Here is a 17,856-nt window from a genome sequence, read left to right as displayed (position 1 = left end):
CTTCCTTTTCTTTTCTTTCTTGTCTTTCTTTTCTGTCTTATCTTTCTCTTTCTTTCTTTCTTTCTTTCTTTCTTTCTTTCTTTCTTTCTTTCTTTCTTCCTCCTTTCCTCCCTTCCTCCCTACCTCCCCTCCTTCCTCCCTTTTCTAAAAAATGTTTTTCATCAAATCCCAGGAGAGTTTGAGGTGGCAGAACTTGTAGGAAAAAAAAATTACTGAAAATGAAATACTCATCACACCTGGCTGAGGATGGGGGTCATCTGGACCAATTTTTTTTTTCTTATGTTCAGTTAGCCACCGTATAGTACATCATTAGTTTTTGATGTACTGTTCAAAGAATTCTAAATAGGACAAACTTCCAGAGGCCACCCTCGAGAGAGACTGTGTCAGTTCTAAAAGGTTTAGCCTGGGAATCACCCCCAAGAGACCAACATAATGATCGAGTATCAACTTTAGATTCAGACTTGGTTAAAAACTGAGTTCCAGCATGTATGTAGTATAACTTTGGGCAGACCTCAGTTTGCTCACCTATAAAATAGGAATAATAACTACTTAACGGGGTTGTTGCAAAAATTAAATGAGATAATATATAAAGTCTCTCGGATTAAAATAAAATGAAGCCCATCCGAATGTCTCCTTGGGATTTAGTAAACAGAGGCAGCCACGGAGGCATTCCTAATGGCACTGGAAGTAGACTGCCTAACTTTGAATTCTGGCTCTACTAAATCTCTGACCCTGGGAAAGTTACTGAATTTCTATGTTTCTCGTCTGTAAAATAAAATGATCTATTATATATAAAATAATACTCAGGTCACAAAATTCTGATGAAGATAAAATTAGTTCATGAATGTAAAGTGCCTAGAAAGTGTGACTGGTACTCAATGAATATTAACTATGATCATTATCGTTATTACTATGCCTTTTAAGACAAGCATCTGTGGGGTTATGAATGTTGGGGTGTTCAAGTCCTGGCTACAGGCTATGACCTAAAACAGTGCTGTCCAACAAAAATAAAATGCAAGCCCCATAGATAGTTCTAAATTTTATACTAAACATATAAAAAGAAACAGATGCAATTAGATTTAATAATGTACTTTACTTAATATCTAAAATATTGTAATTTCAACATTAACCAAATATGAAAATTTATTGAGCTATTTTGCATCATTTTTTTCCACCCAAAGTCCATGAACTCCAGTGTGTATATTACCCATGCACACTGACTAGCCACATCATATCACATCAGACTAGCCAAGTCTTAGTGCTCGGTAGCCACACATGACTGGTAACTTCCATGTTGGACAAGGCAGAAATTCCAGATTCTAAAGCAAGTCCCTTTGCCTTGATGAGCCTCAGTGATTTCATTTGTAAACATGGAGATGACTTTCATGGCTTTGTTTGCAGAAGAAAATGAGCAAACTTGAAAGTGCTTTGTCAACTAGAAAAGGCTATATGGAGTAGGCTTTCTGCTCTCTGCAACTCTTGACTGTCAAATGCAATACCGTTCTCACATGGTGAAGTTCCCAAAGTCCTGTGATCTGAGACGTCACCCAGGAGAGCACCAGGTGAGTGGAGCTTTTCTACAGGTAGTTGAAAGAGATTTGGCTAATAATATCTTGAGAGGCAGGAAAATTTCTGGCCCTCTTTTATTCCCCACCTACCATGTTTATTCCTAATGGCAAAAACCTTTGCTTCTACTCTTCTACTCTCTATTCTTGAAATTCCTTTGACAACTTTCATTCTACAGGCAAAAATAAAGTTAAGGTATAAATGACCCTTCCACTCCCTCTGATAACACCCTAGTTTGGGACCCCATTTCTTCTTAAGTCCTAACTTTTCCTGCAAGTAATAATCCCTGATATTAATAATTTATCTAGTGCTTATTCTTTACTCCATCCTATAATCCTTACAATTTACTGCTATCAGATCAATAATTCATTTTCATATAAGCATCATTGTAATAGCAAGAACATTGAACTTGGAGTCAGAAAGCCTTGATTCAATCTCTAGGTTCTACTTTTACCACTTATGGGATTTGGAATGAGACACTAAAACTCCCTGGACATCGGTCTCTTCCTCCATAAAATAGAGACAATAATACATCTCTCATAAAGTATGGTGAAGATTGAAAGAGAGTATACATATGAAAGAAATCTATAACTGCAAAGCATTGCACAACTGTAAAACAGTGTAAAGTATTTATAAACCACTTCTGTGTGCCATTCTTCTGTTGAACAATTTTCAATAACTCTTCATTGCCTGATAAGTCAAGTCAGTTACCTTAGTCTAGCATAAAAAGTTCTTCAAAATTGCCCTGATCACCCTACTTTTGCAAATTTATTCCACTCTACTCCCTTACTAAGACCCAGTGTTCTAACCAAATAGAACTGTTGTGTTCGATCGCCCCAAACAGAACAAAATGGTGTGGCATGTTTCTACTTTTATACCTTTATTCATGCTGTTCATTGCCTCACCTCATTTTTTTCATCTCTCAAAATTCCATCCATTCTTCTTTACCTGGCCTCCAAATCTCTCTTGATCTCCCTTTCCCCTATGTCTTTAAGATATATCTCTGCTGCTTCTGAACTTTCTTGTATCTTTCTTATGACAGTTGTCAAAATATTTGGGATTCTAGTATTGCTTGATGTACAGAGACCTTCAGTAAGGGGCCTGAATATAGCTCTTCAGTGAGAGTCAAATAACAAGTTCTACGTGTGATTTTGCCGAAGTCTCCTTAAATGTCCCTCATATTAAAATTAGCCAGCCTAGCGGCACCTAGCTGATTCAGTTTGTAGAGCATGTGACTCTTGGTCTCGGGGTCATGAGTTCAAGCACCATGTTGGGCTTGGAGCCTACTTAAAAAAAAAAAAAACAACTTAACCAACCTAGAAATGTAATCAAGATATGAATGCAAAAGAAACGTAGAGCCCACTAATTATGGTAACTTTGAATAAATCAGCAAAAAAGAAGGTAGTTTATTTGATAACTAATAAAAAAGAGTACCAAGAACGAGAATTCCTGACATTGTTTCTCCAATACTGTTCAGTAGCAGCGGCCCCATTCCTCTTGGTTAATTGAGATTCCATCTATTGATATGTTGGGCAAGTCAGCAGGGCAAACAATATTTTTTCAGCTTCTACTAGACAATAGATGCTGTGCTGCATAAATGATCAGGCAAAAAGTTATGTTCCCTTCTCTCAAGAGGGTTATCTAATGGGTGTGATAAACCAAGAGAAAGAATTTAAATGAAATGTGGTCAGTCGGACGTAAAGGGAAGGGAGCTTAATCCAACCTTAAAATACTTAGAAAACTTTGTAAAGAGACAACTCTAGACTGAATCCTAAAAGAGATGTAAAAATTAGCCAGGTGAATAAAGCTGGGAAGGGTACTTCAGATAGAGCAGAAAAAACTACAATCTGCTTCAGCAGTGGAGTTGAGTATATCAGGCTTGAGGAAAGCGGCGTAATCATCCCACTAACCCCTCCGCTCTGATTTCATGCTTGCCCAGCAATCTTATGAATAGAAATTGGTCTCCCATGTCAAGGAATGTGGAATGACTAGATGACATGAAAAACTCCCCATAAATTATTACTGTCTGTAAATTGATTGTTTGGTCTCTTCTCAGTGTGTTCTTGTGAATTGGACTAATATAAACAGAATGAAGTCAAATCACACTGACAAAAATCACATTCTGGACCTGAAAAGCCAAAGTGACTGGGAGTTTTGGTCACCAGCCAAATACCACCCTCCTAGGGGCCATTTGATTTCGACTCCTGAGCATCTCAAGCCCATTTACCTGTCTCCATCTCCATTGCTCTGTAATTCTAGCCACACCAGCTCCTGCACAGGTTACTGCAATAAAATACATAATAATGCTACTAGCAACTGGCATGCAGACTTTAGTAGGTGCTGGGTACTATGCTACGTGTTTTGATGTGGATACTTCTTTTACTCTGCATACAACCTGGTGGGAAAGATATACAATGCTGTGGGAAAGATGAGGAAATTAAGACTTAAAAGAAATGAAGTAACTTGTCCAGGTTCACACTGCTAATAAAACAAATGGTAGAGCCAGAAATCAAACTCCTATTTGTCTTCCGCCAGACCCTAGGCTTTTAAATGCAATTTAGCTGGCCTCCTTCCTACCTTCAGATTTATTCTCCAAATTGCAGGTAGAGTGATCTTTTTAAAATGCAAATTTGACTAGGCCACTCATTGAATAAAGCTCCATAGAAGGTTTCCCATTACTTTCAGAACAAGGTCCAAAGTCCTCTCCATGGCCTTCCTTGGCTCTGTATGACCTGATCTAAACTTCTCGTACTAGTCTTTTCTGTCTGTGTTCCTGCCACAGGTACTGCTCTCTGTTCCATGAGCATACCCTGCTATTATCCCTGCCTAGAATGCTGCCTTTTCTCTTTGCACCCAAGTCTTGTGGATTTGTTTTGTTTTGTTTTTTTAAGATTTATTTATTTATTTATTTATTTATTATTTATTTATGAGAGAGAGAGTGGGAGAGCACACTCGTGAGAGAGAGAGACCGAGCTAGGGAAATGGGCAGAGGAAGGGACTCTCAAGCAGACTCCTTGCCTACGCAGGGCTCAGTCCCACGACCCTGAGATCACAACCTGAGCCAAAACCAAGAGTCGGACATTCAACCCCAATTCTTATTCCTTTGAATCTCATAACCTCTCCTGAACTCTCTCTGTCACATCCCTGCTCCTCAAAGTTTTGGGTCCCTTGTTATCCCTGTGGCAAATTCCTAAGACAACTGCACTTGTTACTGGCTCCTTTCCCAATTTTAATTAAATAAGTTCTTGTTTAAGCGTTTATTTCTGCTAGAATATAGCCTTCAAATAAGCAAAAACAATGTCTATAAAATTTACCACTGTATCCTTAGAGTTTCCTGCTGAGCCTAAGACATAATAGGCTCAAAAAATATATTAATTAATATGGTGTGTATATATGTTGGTGTGTGTGTATATGTATGTATATATATAGGTATACATATATAATAGTGTATATATAGTGTATATGTGTGTGTATATATATTACATATACATATATGTCTATTACACAGTCATAAAAAAGGATGAAATGCCGTTTGCTGTGGCATCAATGGACCTAGAGGGGATTATGTTAAGTGAAATAAGTCAGACTGAGAAAAGCAAATACCATATGATTTCACTCATATGTGGGATCTAAAAGAACAAATGAATAAGCAAACAAAAAAAACCCAGAATCACACCTGTAAATTTAGGGAATAAAATGATGGTTGCAGGAGGTGGCAAGGAGGAGGGGCAAAATGAGTGAAGGGGAGTGGGAGACACAGGCCTCCAGTTACGGAATGAATAAGTCACAGGAATAAAAGACACAGCATAGGGAATGTGGTTGATGACATGGTAACCGTGTTGTGTGCTGACAGCTGATAGCTGCACGTGTCGTGAGCATAGCATAACTTTTGGGAAGTTGAACCACTATGTTGTGCACCTGAAACTAATTGTGTGTCAAATATACTCAAAACATTTTTTAAAAATCGGCTCATTATTTATTGGGTCATATTCAACAAACAACAAATAATCAGTATTTCTCTGGTATTTATAATACACCAGGTACTGCCCTAAGCATTTTACATGTATTTACTAATTAAATACTCCAATCTATTATATAGTTACTGTTTTTTTCTCATTACATGGGTGAGGAAACGGAGACATAGAGAAGTTAAGTTAACTTCTTTAGTGTTAGTTAACTGTAAGTGGTGGTATTGGAATGTGAGCCCAGGAGTCTGGTTCTAGAGACTAAGCTTTTAACCACTATTGCGTATTCTTCATAAATATTTCTTGCATAGAGTTAACGTATTAGAAAAATATTTGGATAGCAGCTTACTTCCATCTCTGATCCCCTTCTTGGGTCGCTGCGCTTTAACGCTAACGCAGGTGGACAATGAAGTTCCTTGAGTTAATGCTTAGATGAGTACAGATGCCCCTCAGTAAGTAAAGACCTTCTGAAGAGCTGGTTTCTGTAAGGGGAAGGACATTGGAAGAGGGGTAGGTGGGACAGAAGGGAATAGAGCTTGAAGCTGGCACATCAAAACCATAGTTTTACCCTGTCTAAGCCCACCTGGGTGAAAGAAAAAGTTGGACCATGTGTTTATAACAGGCCCCATTGTTTAGTAAAAATTTCCATGGAATTTAGAATCAGAGAAGTTAGGTTCTCTCCCTCCGTGCTGGCTGTCCCCTTTCCCTCTCCCTCCCTCCTTCCTCTCAATCATCTCTCTCTCTCTCTCTCTCTCTCTCTCTCTCTCTCTCTCATTGGATGACTTTGAGCAAATTATTAAACACCAACAAGCCCCAATTTCTCACATGCATAGTGGAAAATGTTTAATAATAATGCATAGTAATAGTTTCTTTTTCATGAGATTTTTTTTCAGGGAAAAAAACTAAGATTTGCAAGTGAAGGTACTTGGTAAACTGTCAAGTTGTAGGTACAAAAGCTAGTTCTGATTGGAGGTTTTTTTAACTTGCAGTCTTAGAGGAGTTTGCTAAAGAAATCTGCATCAAAACGACCTACTTTTCACTGTTATTTCTCTTGAGGGCAGTGAACCTCTTCTTCCGTGAATCCCCCCACAGTGAAATCCCTGTCATATGCAATTGCAGAGTTCCATATTTGTAAAGACACATTGGCAAAGTCCTGCCTAGAGAAAGACCACATAGGGCTTACAGACTGCCTTTGGAAGAACTGTGTTACGGAATGTGTAAATGTCCTCCAGTTTCTGTGATTTGTTCTAAGAATGTTTTACTCAAGGTTAAACAAGGCGCCCTCTTGAAATGTTGCACTCTAACACAGGTACATTTCATTTACCAAATATTCATCAGAAGAAAAGAAGTACCTTTGGACATAAGAACTTACAATGAAAAGAAAACTGCTAATGTAAGGGGAAAAATCATAACCAAGACCACTAAATAAATAGGCCAATAGCTGCAACTTAACACCTTGAAATAAAGAGAGGCTGATTTCCATATGTATGAAACTGTTTTGCATTTTAACAAATACTTATTGCACTGTGAGGAGCAACAGAGGAATGAAATAAGCCTGCTAACTTCAAGGCACAAAGAACCTAGAGAGGACATCTACAGGGTGAGAAGCTTGTGGCTAAAGCTAGAGTCATAAGCTGAATACAGAGAATCCAATTAATACACACTTCTCACTTCCAAGGATCAGAAGAGTGGTTTCTTAGTTTTCCTGATGAAGGACTTCTTTAATATTTTTCTTCCTCCTGTGGAGCCCTTGCTTTAGAAGTTTTGTCTACAAAAACAAAAACTGTATTTAAGGGGAATAATTAGTCTATCAAATTAAATTTTTAAGCTGTTTTATAGAGGCCTATTTAATGCTATTTCGGTTATTATGATATTCACAAATTAGGAGCTAGGGAAGGTCTTGGGATACTTTCCTTTCAATGTCAAGGGTTTGCTTTATTTTGAGGTTAAAAGTGTGGATTTTGCTGTGACTCTGTGTTCTGTGCTCTGCTCTCACAGAGCACTCCCGGTCATGTGGGGGAAAGCTCCATGCTGGTTTGCCCCCGTATCCATGTGCCACGGGGCCATTGCGTAAGGTCATGGTGTAGTTTGGATACTGATCAAAGGTACTCAGCCAGGTGATGGGGAGAGCTGAAATTCAGCCCATGCATCACTTCCCAAGCTTTCTGCCCAAGGGCTATGTCTGCCAAGAGAGGGCACATTTTTTTAATTTTCACCAAGGCAATGTATACATTTGGGACAGGGGGCAGTGGTGTGGAGGAAGCTGCTAAGGCCCCCAGTTTCACAGACAGACCATTTTGGAGAATGGGAAAGGCGTTTCTTATTTAATCATTCAGTGCAATGGACCATGCCTTGTTCGTTGCTGTAACACCCAGCCCCTAGCATGAGGCGTGGCATATACCAAATACTCAATGTATTTTTGTGGAATGAATAAATGAACAAACAGCTGTCTTGAATAGTTTTCTACATCTGAAGGTCCACTGATCTGGTGTATCAGTCAGGATTTGGTGAAAGCAGAATGATCTCTCAGGCCAGGTCTGTATTTTAGAAGTGAACACCAACAAACTCTAACCTAACCAAGAGGCGGGTCTGTCTGAGGTCAGACAGTGGGAGGGACACTTTGGGATTTCATGGCCACTTACACATACTCCTCTCCCTAGGACCAGACCAAAACTCCACCCAAATATGTGGCAATCTCCCTTCAGGAGAGTGACCAGGAATGAGGAGAGGGGTGGGGATTGGGGGAGGGGGGGCAACAAAATTTCCTGACATGTGCCAGCGCTGGACCAAACCCTTGGCATAGGTTGCTTCCCTTCATTCTCACAGCTGTTTATGCCATCTTCCTGTTTTACAGGTAGAGAAACAGAGGTATAGTCAGGAGACTCACCTCGTCTGAGGTTACACGGCTAGTAAATGAAAGGGCACCATCAGGATTTATAAACGTCTGGGTCAGACTCCCATGTGTGCCACTGAATTTTGAGTTAGTAGAAGCACCCTGGTCTGTGTGATATAAACTTAACATATTTGGGGGAGCTGTTTTTCAGCTGTGTTAGGTTTATTCAAATTCTGTTCATACCCATTGCTGTAGTTCAACAAAAGGAAAGGAAATGTGTGTTTTTTTAGAAATCCTGTTCTTTGTTTTTTAAAGTGGGCTTCCCTAGATGGGACTATCTGTTGAAAGCATGCATGGAAAATCAGAAAGATGGAGAACAGTGCACAAATCACAAGAGTTAGGAGTCAGTGAATTTTCATAGAATGAACACACTCATGTAACCAGTAGTCAGAGCAAAGAATGGACCCTTACCAGCCCTGTAGAAGCCCCCCCTTAAGTCCCTTCCAGTCACTAGCCCTCCACAGTAACTAGCATCTTGACTTCTGATTTCATAGATCCGTTTTTTCCCTCTTTTGAACTTTATTTAAATGAATCCCATTTTTGTGTCCTTTGCAATATCTGGTTTCTTTTGCTGGGCATTTACATTTATTAGATTCAGCCCTGTTGTTGCACGTGGCACTTGTTCTGATTGATTTAACGACTACATAACCTTGCAAATTACTACCACCTTTGCTACTGGGAAGAGTTTGATTATGTGAGGCAGCTAAGTAAGAGGTTCTTTACATTTCTTTTCTGTGTGCTATCTTTGGGTAGAAAGTGGAATGACTTGATGGCTATGTTTCTGATACATATGGAGCTATCTTAAAATTGCAGTTAGAATGATCCGATCCCTTCTATCAGGAATCTAGAATAGTAAAACAGATAAAAACTGAGAGTGGAATGGTACTTAGCAAGTCTTGGGGGAAAGGGGATGGGGAAGGTGTTGGTCAAAAGGTACATAGTTTCAGATATGAAAGTGAGTAAGTCCTAAAGATTATAGCATGGTGCATATAGTTAGCAATCATGTATCATATACTTAAAAATTGGTTAAGAGGGTAGATCCTATGTTAAATATTCTCATAATACACACATGCACACCCACATACACACACACAGAGGGAGGGAGAAAGCTTTTAGAGGTGATGGTTAAGTTTATGACATTGTTTATAGTGATGGCCTCACAGGTGTATGCTTATCTTCAAACTCATCAAGATGTACACATTAAATATGCACAGCTCTTTTGTATGTCAATCATGCCTCAGTAAAAAATTGCATTGAGATATCATTTGTAGAAAATTTATATTGGGGCTATAATGTGATGCTCTCACTTGCTAAATTCTCATCTGTATTAAGAGTTATGATACTTAAGGTTTCAAAGTTTAAATGATATCGGTGTGTAAATGGCCTCTGTCTCCACTTTTCCCAGAGATCAGGGGGATAATAACACTTCCCTGCACTGAGTGTGGGACCAACTCTTAGCGTACCTGAGGTCTGTCGCTACCTGGGCCACTAACTTCATTCCTGCTAAAATCTATTTCCATGTTTTCCAGCCATGAGAAGTTAGCTCTTTGTGGTGGGCTGAGATTTCTTATTACACTTTCCTTTCCCATCTCTGGGTCTGTCCTTTCCCACACCTCTCTCTCTCTCCACATACACACACACACACACACATACACACACATACACACACATACACTTCTACCTGATTTGTGTGGAAAAAAACCTGGGGAAATTGGAATGTGGGCTAACTATTAGCTGAATTGGAAAATTATTAAAACAGAAAAGGGGACATCATTGACTGAAAAGAAAGAGTGTAACTCAATAGTTTATGGTAGTATGATCTCCACGCACATACAGGACCAGATATGCACATTCACGAACAGATATGCACGTTAATAATGGTGACCTTAGTAGAAAGGTGACATTTTTGCTATTTCAAATTTTTGCTTCTCTGTAATGTTCTCTAATGTACCTATATCCCATCTGTACTAATGCATGTGATATTTACAAAATGTGCACAGTACTTGAAAGTTGACAGTCTGGTTTTGTGTGCATTCTCTTATTTTACCTTCCCTGTGAGAACATGGTACGTCTTCTTCTTAACCCTCATTCTCCAGATAAAGAAATTTAGTCTCAGCACACTTAGGTAACTTGCCTTAGGTCAGCCACTGAAGCAAGATGAAGGGTCAGAACCACACCAGGTCTTCTGAGTAAATACTGCACAGCTTCCCTGCGCTACTGACTGCGTTAGATACAGGAGAAAAGGGAAGAGACTCAAGAAGGTGACAACATTTAAGAAAGCAGTTACACAATTTTAAGTAGAAAATACCCAAGGGTAAGACGCCACTTTAAATCAGCATTTTCAGGGATTCGTGCATTTTTAGTGTGAAGCTGAATCCTTTAGTTCATGGACCAAGATATGGTCTTGCCGGGAATCTTGCTCTAGTAATTTAACCTCTGACTTCTTGGCTTGTGCCTTAAGGTGAATTGGAGATAATCATACCTCTTCAGTGGCTATCACAGAGATGTTGCAAGGATAAATGCGTAGCATGCTTGGAGCTCCTTTGAGAAGAGGGCTTGATGAATGTCACATATTATTACCAGATGAATATTAACTATAATTATTTATCCATTCTCTCTTCCTGTTTCTCAGGGTCAAATACAATACCTGCCAGTCCTACAAGAGGAAGTAAATCTCCCTTTGCCACTCTTATTAGAGGGAAGGACAGATAGGAGGTTGGTTCTCCTTTTCCCTCTGGAAATTTGTGACAAATAGGGTCAACCCCATGACCATACATGGTCCCTTCATCTGCTCTTATCCCCTTGAGGCTTGCTCCTGGTGGTATTAAGCATTGTTCCTTCTCAGAGCCATTTTGGCAAGACAGGACATGACCAGCTTCGTGGGCATGTGACCCGCACAGGATGCATAGAGCCCCACATCCAGCAAGGCCCCATCGCTGCTGTCTTGAAACATGTAATAATTTTATCTTTGATCTTGTGTTTGGAAGTGAAGTCTGAGGGGAAAATAGAGTATGCTCCAGTGGCTTGGAGCCTTGGCTCATATGCTGTCCCACCTTTTTTTGGCTACTTGCCTGCCCCCCGGACATGTTCTCGGGCACCCATTTCCCTGATCCCTGGCACCCCAAAACTCATCCAGTGTCCCTTATCCTTGCCATCCGTTCCCAGAGGGGCCCTGGGTGCAGGTGCAGAGAGGGCCTGAGTTGGGCATGTGTGCCTTGCAAAGTCTCAGGTGGGGCATGGTAGCAGCCATCCCTGGCCTGGGCTGGCCTGGCTGTACCATGGTAGACGAGGCTATGTCTTGGTGGGAGTGAGCCTCTTGTCCAGCCCTGACCTAGGTATCTAGTATGTCCCAATGCAGAGCTTGTGGCCTCCTTAGGAGCCAGCTATCTGCTGTGGAGTGAGGCATCAGTACTGTGGGGAAGGGATATGTCCGACTTCCCCAGAGCCTGCCCCTGGCTGGGGCACAGCACATCAGTCTGGCAGCTGGTGGATAGGGGTACCCCAGTAGCTTGTGAACTGTGTATTATCCTAAGTCACCAGATACAGGGCTTGGGGTCCTCTGAGGGTCTTCCCTCTCCTCATGGTATCCTTATGCCTGAGGGAGCACAATACCAGAGAGTAAATAAAACACACCATGCCATTCATTAACTGTGCTAAACGTGCCATGATCATGTAAGATGTCAACAATAGGGAAACCTAAATGTGGGTTATCTGCGAACTCTCTATATTAGCTTTGCAGCTTTTCTGTAAATCTGGAGTTACTCTAAAATAAAAAATTTAAACAAAAAACAAAAAAACACCACTATGACAGGTTGAGAGAGACTCCAGAAGAAAGAAAAAAAGCTTCATATTTTACTACCTTCCACAGCACTTTTCCTGCTGTTCGAATAAGGGCCCCCCCCTTTTCATTTTGCACTGAACCCTGCAAATTATGTAGCTGATTGTGCCTGTAAAGCCCTTCATGAAGAACACAAGTCCTCTATCCTCCCTACTCCCACAGGCCAGGCCCCTGGGGTACTTTGATTACCACCAATAGTTATGCTCCTATGTATTGATCATCTACTGAGAACTGGCTACCATACCAGAAGCTTTGTATACTTTATCTCTAATCCCTTTATAACTTTATGAGGTAAGTATTCTTACCCTTATTTTAAGATGTAGGAAATTGAGATCCGGGATCACACAGTAAACAGTAGAAGAGAAACTCAAAATGCGTGAGTCTCACTCCAAAGCTCGTGCTCTCTCCGTAGTAAGACAGATGGCCATTCAGCCTCTAGATAGCCAAGTATTTGCAGGCTGCTTGGGCAGGCCCTTTGGTCACCATTCCTCTGCGTATTTACTGAGCAGCCGGTAGGCACCCAATGTGGCTCTGGTGCTGGAGCCAGGAAGGTAGAGTGTGGAGGCCAGTCCTGAGCAGCACCGGTCCTTTGACTGTACCCAGAAGTAGCAGGGGTATGATTTCCATACACTCAGCCCACTGACATTGTGCCTCCAGCCTTAGTTACTGGGATAAGAAGGATCTAAAATGGGACACGAAGTGTTGACTATAATTAAAAATCTGAAAAGGAGCAAATCCTCAATAACTTCAACGCTAAGTTCAAAAAACTTTCACTTAAAAAATGTAGCTGACCACAATGAGAAAGGGCAGTAGCATAAGGGTCTGTCACATCCACTGGCCGGCCACTGGTATGTCACTACTATTCCAATTCTAGGAGTTCACCTGGGCTTATTCTGGGTCATAGACCGTGAATGAGCTATGCAGGTAACCCTTCATCGGTGGATCTTTGAAAAGTCCTCCTTCTTCCTAGTACTTCTGCTGCTATAATTATTATATTTCCATTGTCAACCCTGAGTGGAAATTGGATCCCTTTTTTCCCCTCTCCATGAAGGAGAAATGGGATAGATCATCTTACAGTCCTTTTGCATATTGTCCCATTCAAAAGGCTCAGAGCATCCTAGGTACCGAGAACCATAGGTTGCGATGCAGAAGAAACCAAGGTCGTAAAGCCCAAGTCATTGGGAAGTGGCTGGACTTTTCCTTTGATGAGAGGCTGGGAATGGGACGGGGAGTTCTGGCACTTCAGGAAAAGCTGCTTCCTTGGCAGAAGTGCTCCTCTGGAAGGAACTAGAGGAGACAAAGGGGTGCTTTGGACACACTAGAGAGTAAGTGCCGAGATCCTGCATGTTGAAGCAGCCCAGCAAGACTGAGGAGGAAAGGAGAGAAGGTATGTGTAAGTCTGGCTTGAAATGAGTTTTACTGAAAACACCTCAATTCTTGTCTGCATATTTTTGAGGAGTGTGAAAAAATGGAGGAAGTCACCTCCAGTGGTTTTGTGGCTTTTTAAGTATGACATACAGGATATTGAGTTTTAACCCCACATTATCCTGAGGTGTATGCATATTTGAGGGGTAAATAAAACATCTATTCTTTGAAATGTGCATCTGTGGACAAGCGATCCCCGTCTCTTGGGGGTCTCTACTTTTCTGCTTCAAGTGTGAGTGTCACACAAAATGTCAAATAATAATAAAAGGGTATGTGGTCTCCCTCGGATTTCTGTATGAACATAGGAAAAATGTATTCTAAATTTGACAGGAATGTATGTGGCCTTCTCTATAATAGAATTCCATGCAAGACTTTTGGTTGTATTAGTGCCTATTGTGAGTTGTATTCCAGAAAGCTTGAGAGAATTAATGAACGTTGTTCCCCTCAAAATCAGGCACGGATGCAGGAGAGTCTGACTGGCTTTTATCACTGTCTATAGAATCATTCATTCATCCAGCATTTATAAAGCTAATTCAGTGTTTATTAGCATAGAGTTCTTAAGTCAATACTCTTGAGTATTCGACTCACAAACGTTTGGGTACGGAATGACATGCTGTGACCATTCAGAAAGAGCTTTATTAACCAGCAAAAAACATGATCTTAAAAACAGTGTTTTTTGAATGGACCACTAAGAAATATTTCCAGAAAGTCTTGAGAGCCCCTGGCTTTAATCGAAGTGAAAATCTGTGGTGTTCACATCTGGCTCCACCTGAAAGTCCGGTTCAGCATTTCCCTGTGATCCTGGCAGTTGCAGAAGAGAAGTTTTAGCTTTGTTTAGTATAACAAGAGCTGCGACTGGGGGCCAATAAATGTGTTCCTATAAAACTCCAGTTTCTCTTAGACCTACGTCTTATCAGGGAAACCTCATTTTGCCTTTACTTAAAGGAGGGATTCAGAAGAGGGGAGGAGTAATCTACTCCTCTTGCTTGTGTGGGTCAGTGTTTGCTGAGTTAAAAGTTACTCCAACATGTACACGTTCCCCGGAATGAATGACTGCCTAGCCTTCCAACGTAACCGTCCCTCCCCCCGCCGCCCCTCCAAGCTTTTGACTGTGTGTTTCATTTAGAAGAAAAGCAAAATGAGAAAATGCTTTCCTCATTTCTCCTCCAGACTGCAAACACTCAGAAATGACATCACGCACCCTAAAGAGCCCCGGGATGACTAAGGCAGAGAGAGCCTGAGAAAACTCACTGCTTCTGCCTTTAGTTTTAGGACACATGTATGCAGATGAGCTTCTAAGAGATGGTTCCCCGCCTCCTTGCTCAGAGGAAGTTTCTTGGTAGATCGCGGACACCTCATCGCCGCGGGGGGGTGGGTAGGAGGGGTGGTGGTGAAAACTTGGCACCAACCGTCCCAGGCAGAGCACCGCGGTGATTTGTTCTCCTGGTGGAGAGAGCTGGAAGGAAGGAGTCGGCGCGCAAATAATGAAGGAGCACGGGGCCACCTTCAGTAGCTCCGGAATCAGCGGCGGCAGCGGGGGCTCGGCTATGGACAGCCTGCAGCCGCTCCAGCCTAACTACATGCCTGTGTGTTTGTTTGCAGAAGAATCTTATCAAAAATTAGCAATGGAGACGCTGGAGGAATTGGACTGGTGCTTAGACCAGCTAGAGACCATCCAGACCTACCGCTCTGTCAGTGAGATGGCTTCGAACAAGGTAAGAGATGACCGTGTTCATTAAAGCTCCCCCGCTCCCCTGGGCTCCCCTGGGCTCTGGCTGCGGCGGAGGGGCACCCGAGGACGCCGGCGGTCGGAATGAGTTTGCTGACCTGCCTCAGAAGATTCTGTCCCCAAGTGCCACACTTTGCTTGTATCTGGATGCTACAGCAAAAGTTAAATAACCCTCAGTACGGTTTAATTCTCAGAAACCAAACTTCGTTGTTATTGATGTAGTTTGGGAATATGTTTAAGGGGAGAGGTGCTTATAAATCTTATTCATGTACAAATGAAAATCCTTTTTTAAAAAACAATTATCAGGAAGATAAAATCTGAATGAATTCATAGGGTAAAATGGATAACCCCCGTTGCACTGCATTCAGGTGTTAGACATGTTTTTTTGAACAAGAAAATAACAGTGATCTCCACATATCAGTGGAGAGAATGGGCTGCTCTGAAGTTTTATGAATTCTGAAATTCTTTGCAGAGGGACATTCTGGGATTTTCTAACATTTCTTTTGTGATGCTGGCATGACCTAAAATGAAAGAAAGAAAGAAAGAAAGAAAGAAAGAAAGAAAGAAAGAATATACTTTATCTCCAAAAAAGAAAGTTATTTTCTAAAAGTTCACTGCTTTTCAAAGTAGAATAATTTGAAATTAAGTTCCACCCGTACTGCAAAGAAATAGTTTTGTTTACAATCCCCAGACAAAACTTAGTGTGGAACAGTTTTAATTGTCTATCATTATATCATTTGTTTAATTAACGCCTGGATTTAGAGTGCTAATTTATGTAGTGAGAGTTGTTGCTTTTCGTTTGTTTTTCCCCCCCTTGGAGAATGTTAACTTTATAAATATATATAGGATGTGCGTGCATATATGTATATACGTACTGCTTTGTTTTTAATGGAAAACCTTACCACTGTACCTTTTTAAGTACACATTTTAAGAATCCTCAGTCATCCTAGCCTGAGGTATTGTCTTACTGTCTTATGGTTCTGAGGCCAGGAAAAGATTTTGCTCCACACCTGCCAACATGCCCTTTCCAGCACGAGGTTCACTAGGGAATGTGTGTCCCTCCTCCCTCTTTCCTGGGGTTAAAAGTATCACCTTCCTATCAAGGCTTACTGGCTCTTGCTGAAAGGATCCGAGCAGAGGGAGCATTGTGTCCTTAGGTCTTGAAGGGGGCTAGAGGTGGGGGGATAGACTCTTCTTACTCTACTTATTGGTTAATGAAAGGGCAAAAAATGATTTAAGTCTCTTTCTCACATTTTAGCTTAGATTCAAGTTGGAAAAAAGAAGAAGAGTTTTGAGATTTAACTCTTTGCTGATTTTTTTCTGAAGTTCTTAATTGAAAGCCAAATTCTGGGATTTTCCAGGCTGTTGTAAATCTCAACCAACTGCTTCCCCATGAGGAGGGCTTAAGTGCGTAACTTCTCCAAACCACACTGGGTTCCGAGTAGAAAGATTTTCACACATGCTTTAGCCTACAGAGGAGCATTCACAGATCCTCTATTTCCTGCGTGTTGTGAGCACTGATACCCATATGAGATGTGGATCCAATATTTAAGGGTAGTTTTTCATCAGGTTTCGCCATAAAAGACATGCTGAACTTCCTTCTTGAGTTGCTAAAATAAAGGAGCCAACTAACTCCAAGGGAGAAAAAGAATACTCACCGAGAAACTGCAAATTGTCATGATTTTTCATTTTGAGTGTTGATGCCCTACAGATTCTAACCAGGTCTGTGGCTGGAGTACTGAAATTATACATCGTCTGTTTTGCAAATTTACTTTAAAAACTTCTCGTGTTCAGTGTAATGGTCAATCAGGCTCTGAGACCGAGGACTGTGTAGGTCCTGGTGAGAATTCCAATCACTTCAGGCTTCCGCTCCTCCTTTATGGTGTCCTGTGCAGGAAGCAATGAAAGTTGAATAGAGCTAACCCTAAAGAAAGGGTAAACTTAATGCTGACACAGTTAGCTTTAGTAGAAGGCATGCACCTATTTTCTACATCTACAGTGGAAAGGTTGTAGGGCGAAGCAATTATCCAGTGCTCAACTAACAGCGAAAGTCAATTTCATTTGTAAAAAGATCTTTTTCTTTTTTTACTTAGCAACCATGTCCCCCCCACCTTGATTATGCAGATAATTGTCTCAGGTAACGCTTAATCTGTGGCACATATGACATAATAAGAATATTCTGGTGGCCACCAAAAAGAAATGGATCTATATCAGCTACATTTGATGTGTGGTAAAAATAAAGTCCCACATTTAATTTCAAATGTTGTTGAAATTATTTGAACATTCCATCCAAGTCACTGTTCAAAAATGTCATCATCATCGTCATCATCGTCATCATCGTCATCATCATCACTGTGTATTTAGTTGTATCTAAGCTTTTGCTTCCCCTCACTGAACAAAACAGCCATGGCAAATCTCTGAGTTACAGACTCGGAAGTGA

The 17,856-nt window shown here is 41.0% G+C and overlaps 1 protein-coding gene across 4 annotated transcripts in view; it reads left to right on the top strand.

The window, feature by feature from the left end:
- PDE4B (phosphodiesterase 4B) overlaps nucleotides 1–17,856 on the top strand; it is a 521,515-nt gene that overhangs the window by 466,378 nt on the left and 37,281 nt on the right. For 2 of the 4 annotated variants that reach the window (XM_044383764.3, XM_057310592.1), the window contains exon 8: nucleotides 15,290–15,402. In XM_044383764.3, the coding sequence (XP_044239699.1) occupies nucleotides 15,290–15,402 (113 nt within the window). Of the gene's footprint in view, nucleotides 1–13,349; nucleotides 13,650–14,636; nucleotides 15,027–15,289; nucleotides 15,403–17,856 lie in introns of those variants that run through there. The other 2 variants (XM_026497885.4, XM_057310593.1) reach the window with 2 other exon arrangements.

This window comes from Ursus arctos, unplaced genomic scaffold (assembly GCF_023065955.2).
Source record: "Ursus arctos isolate Adak ecotype North America unplaced genomic scaffold, UrsArc2.0 scaffold_12, whole genome shotgun sequence".
Classification (NCBI taxonomy): Eukaryota; Metazoa; Chordata; class Mammalia; order Carnivora; family Ursidae; genus Ursus; species Ursus arctos.
The sequence above is the reverse complement of the archived record's forward strand: the minus strand, read 5'-3'. Positions and strand labels throughout refer to the sequence as shown.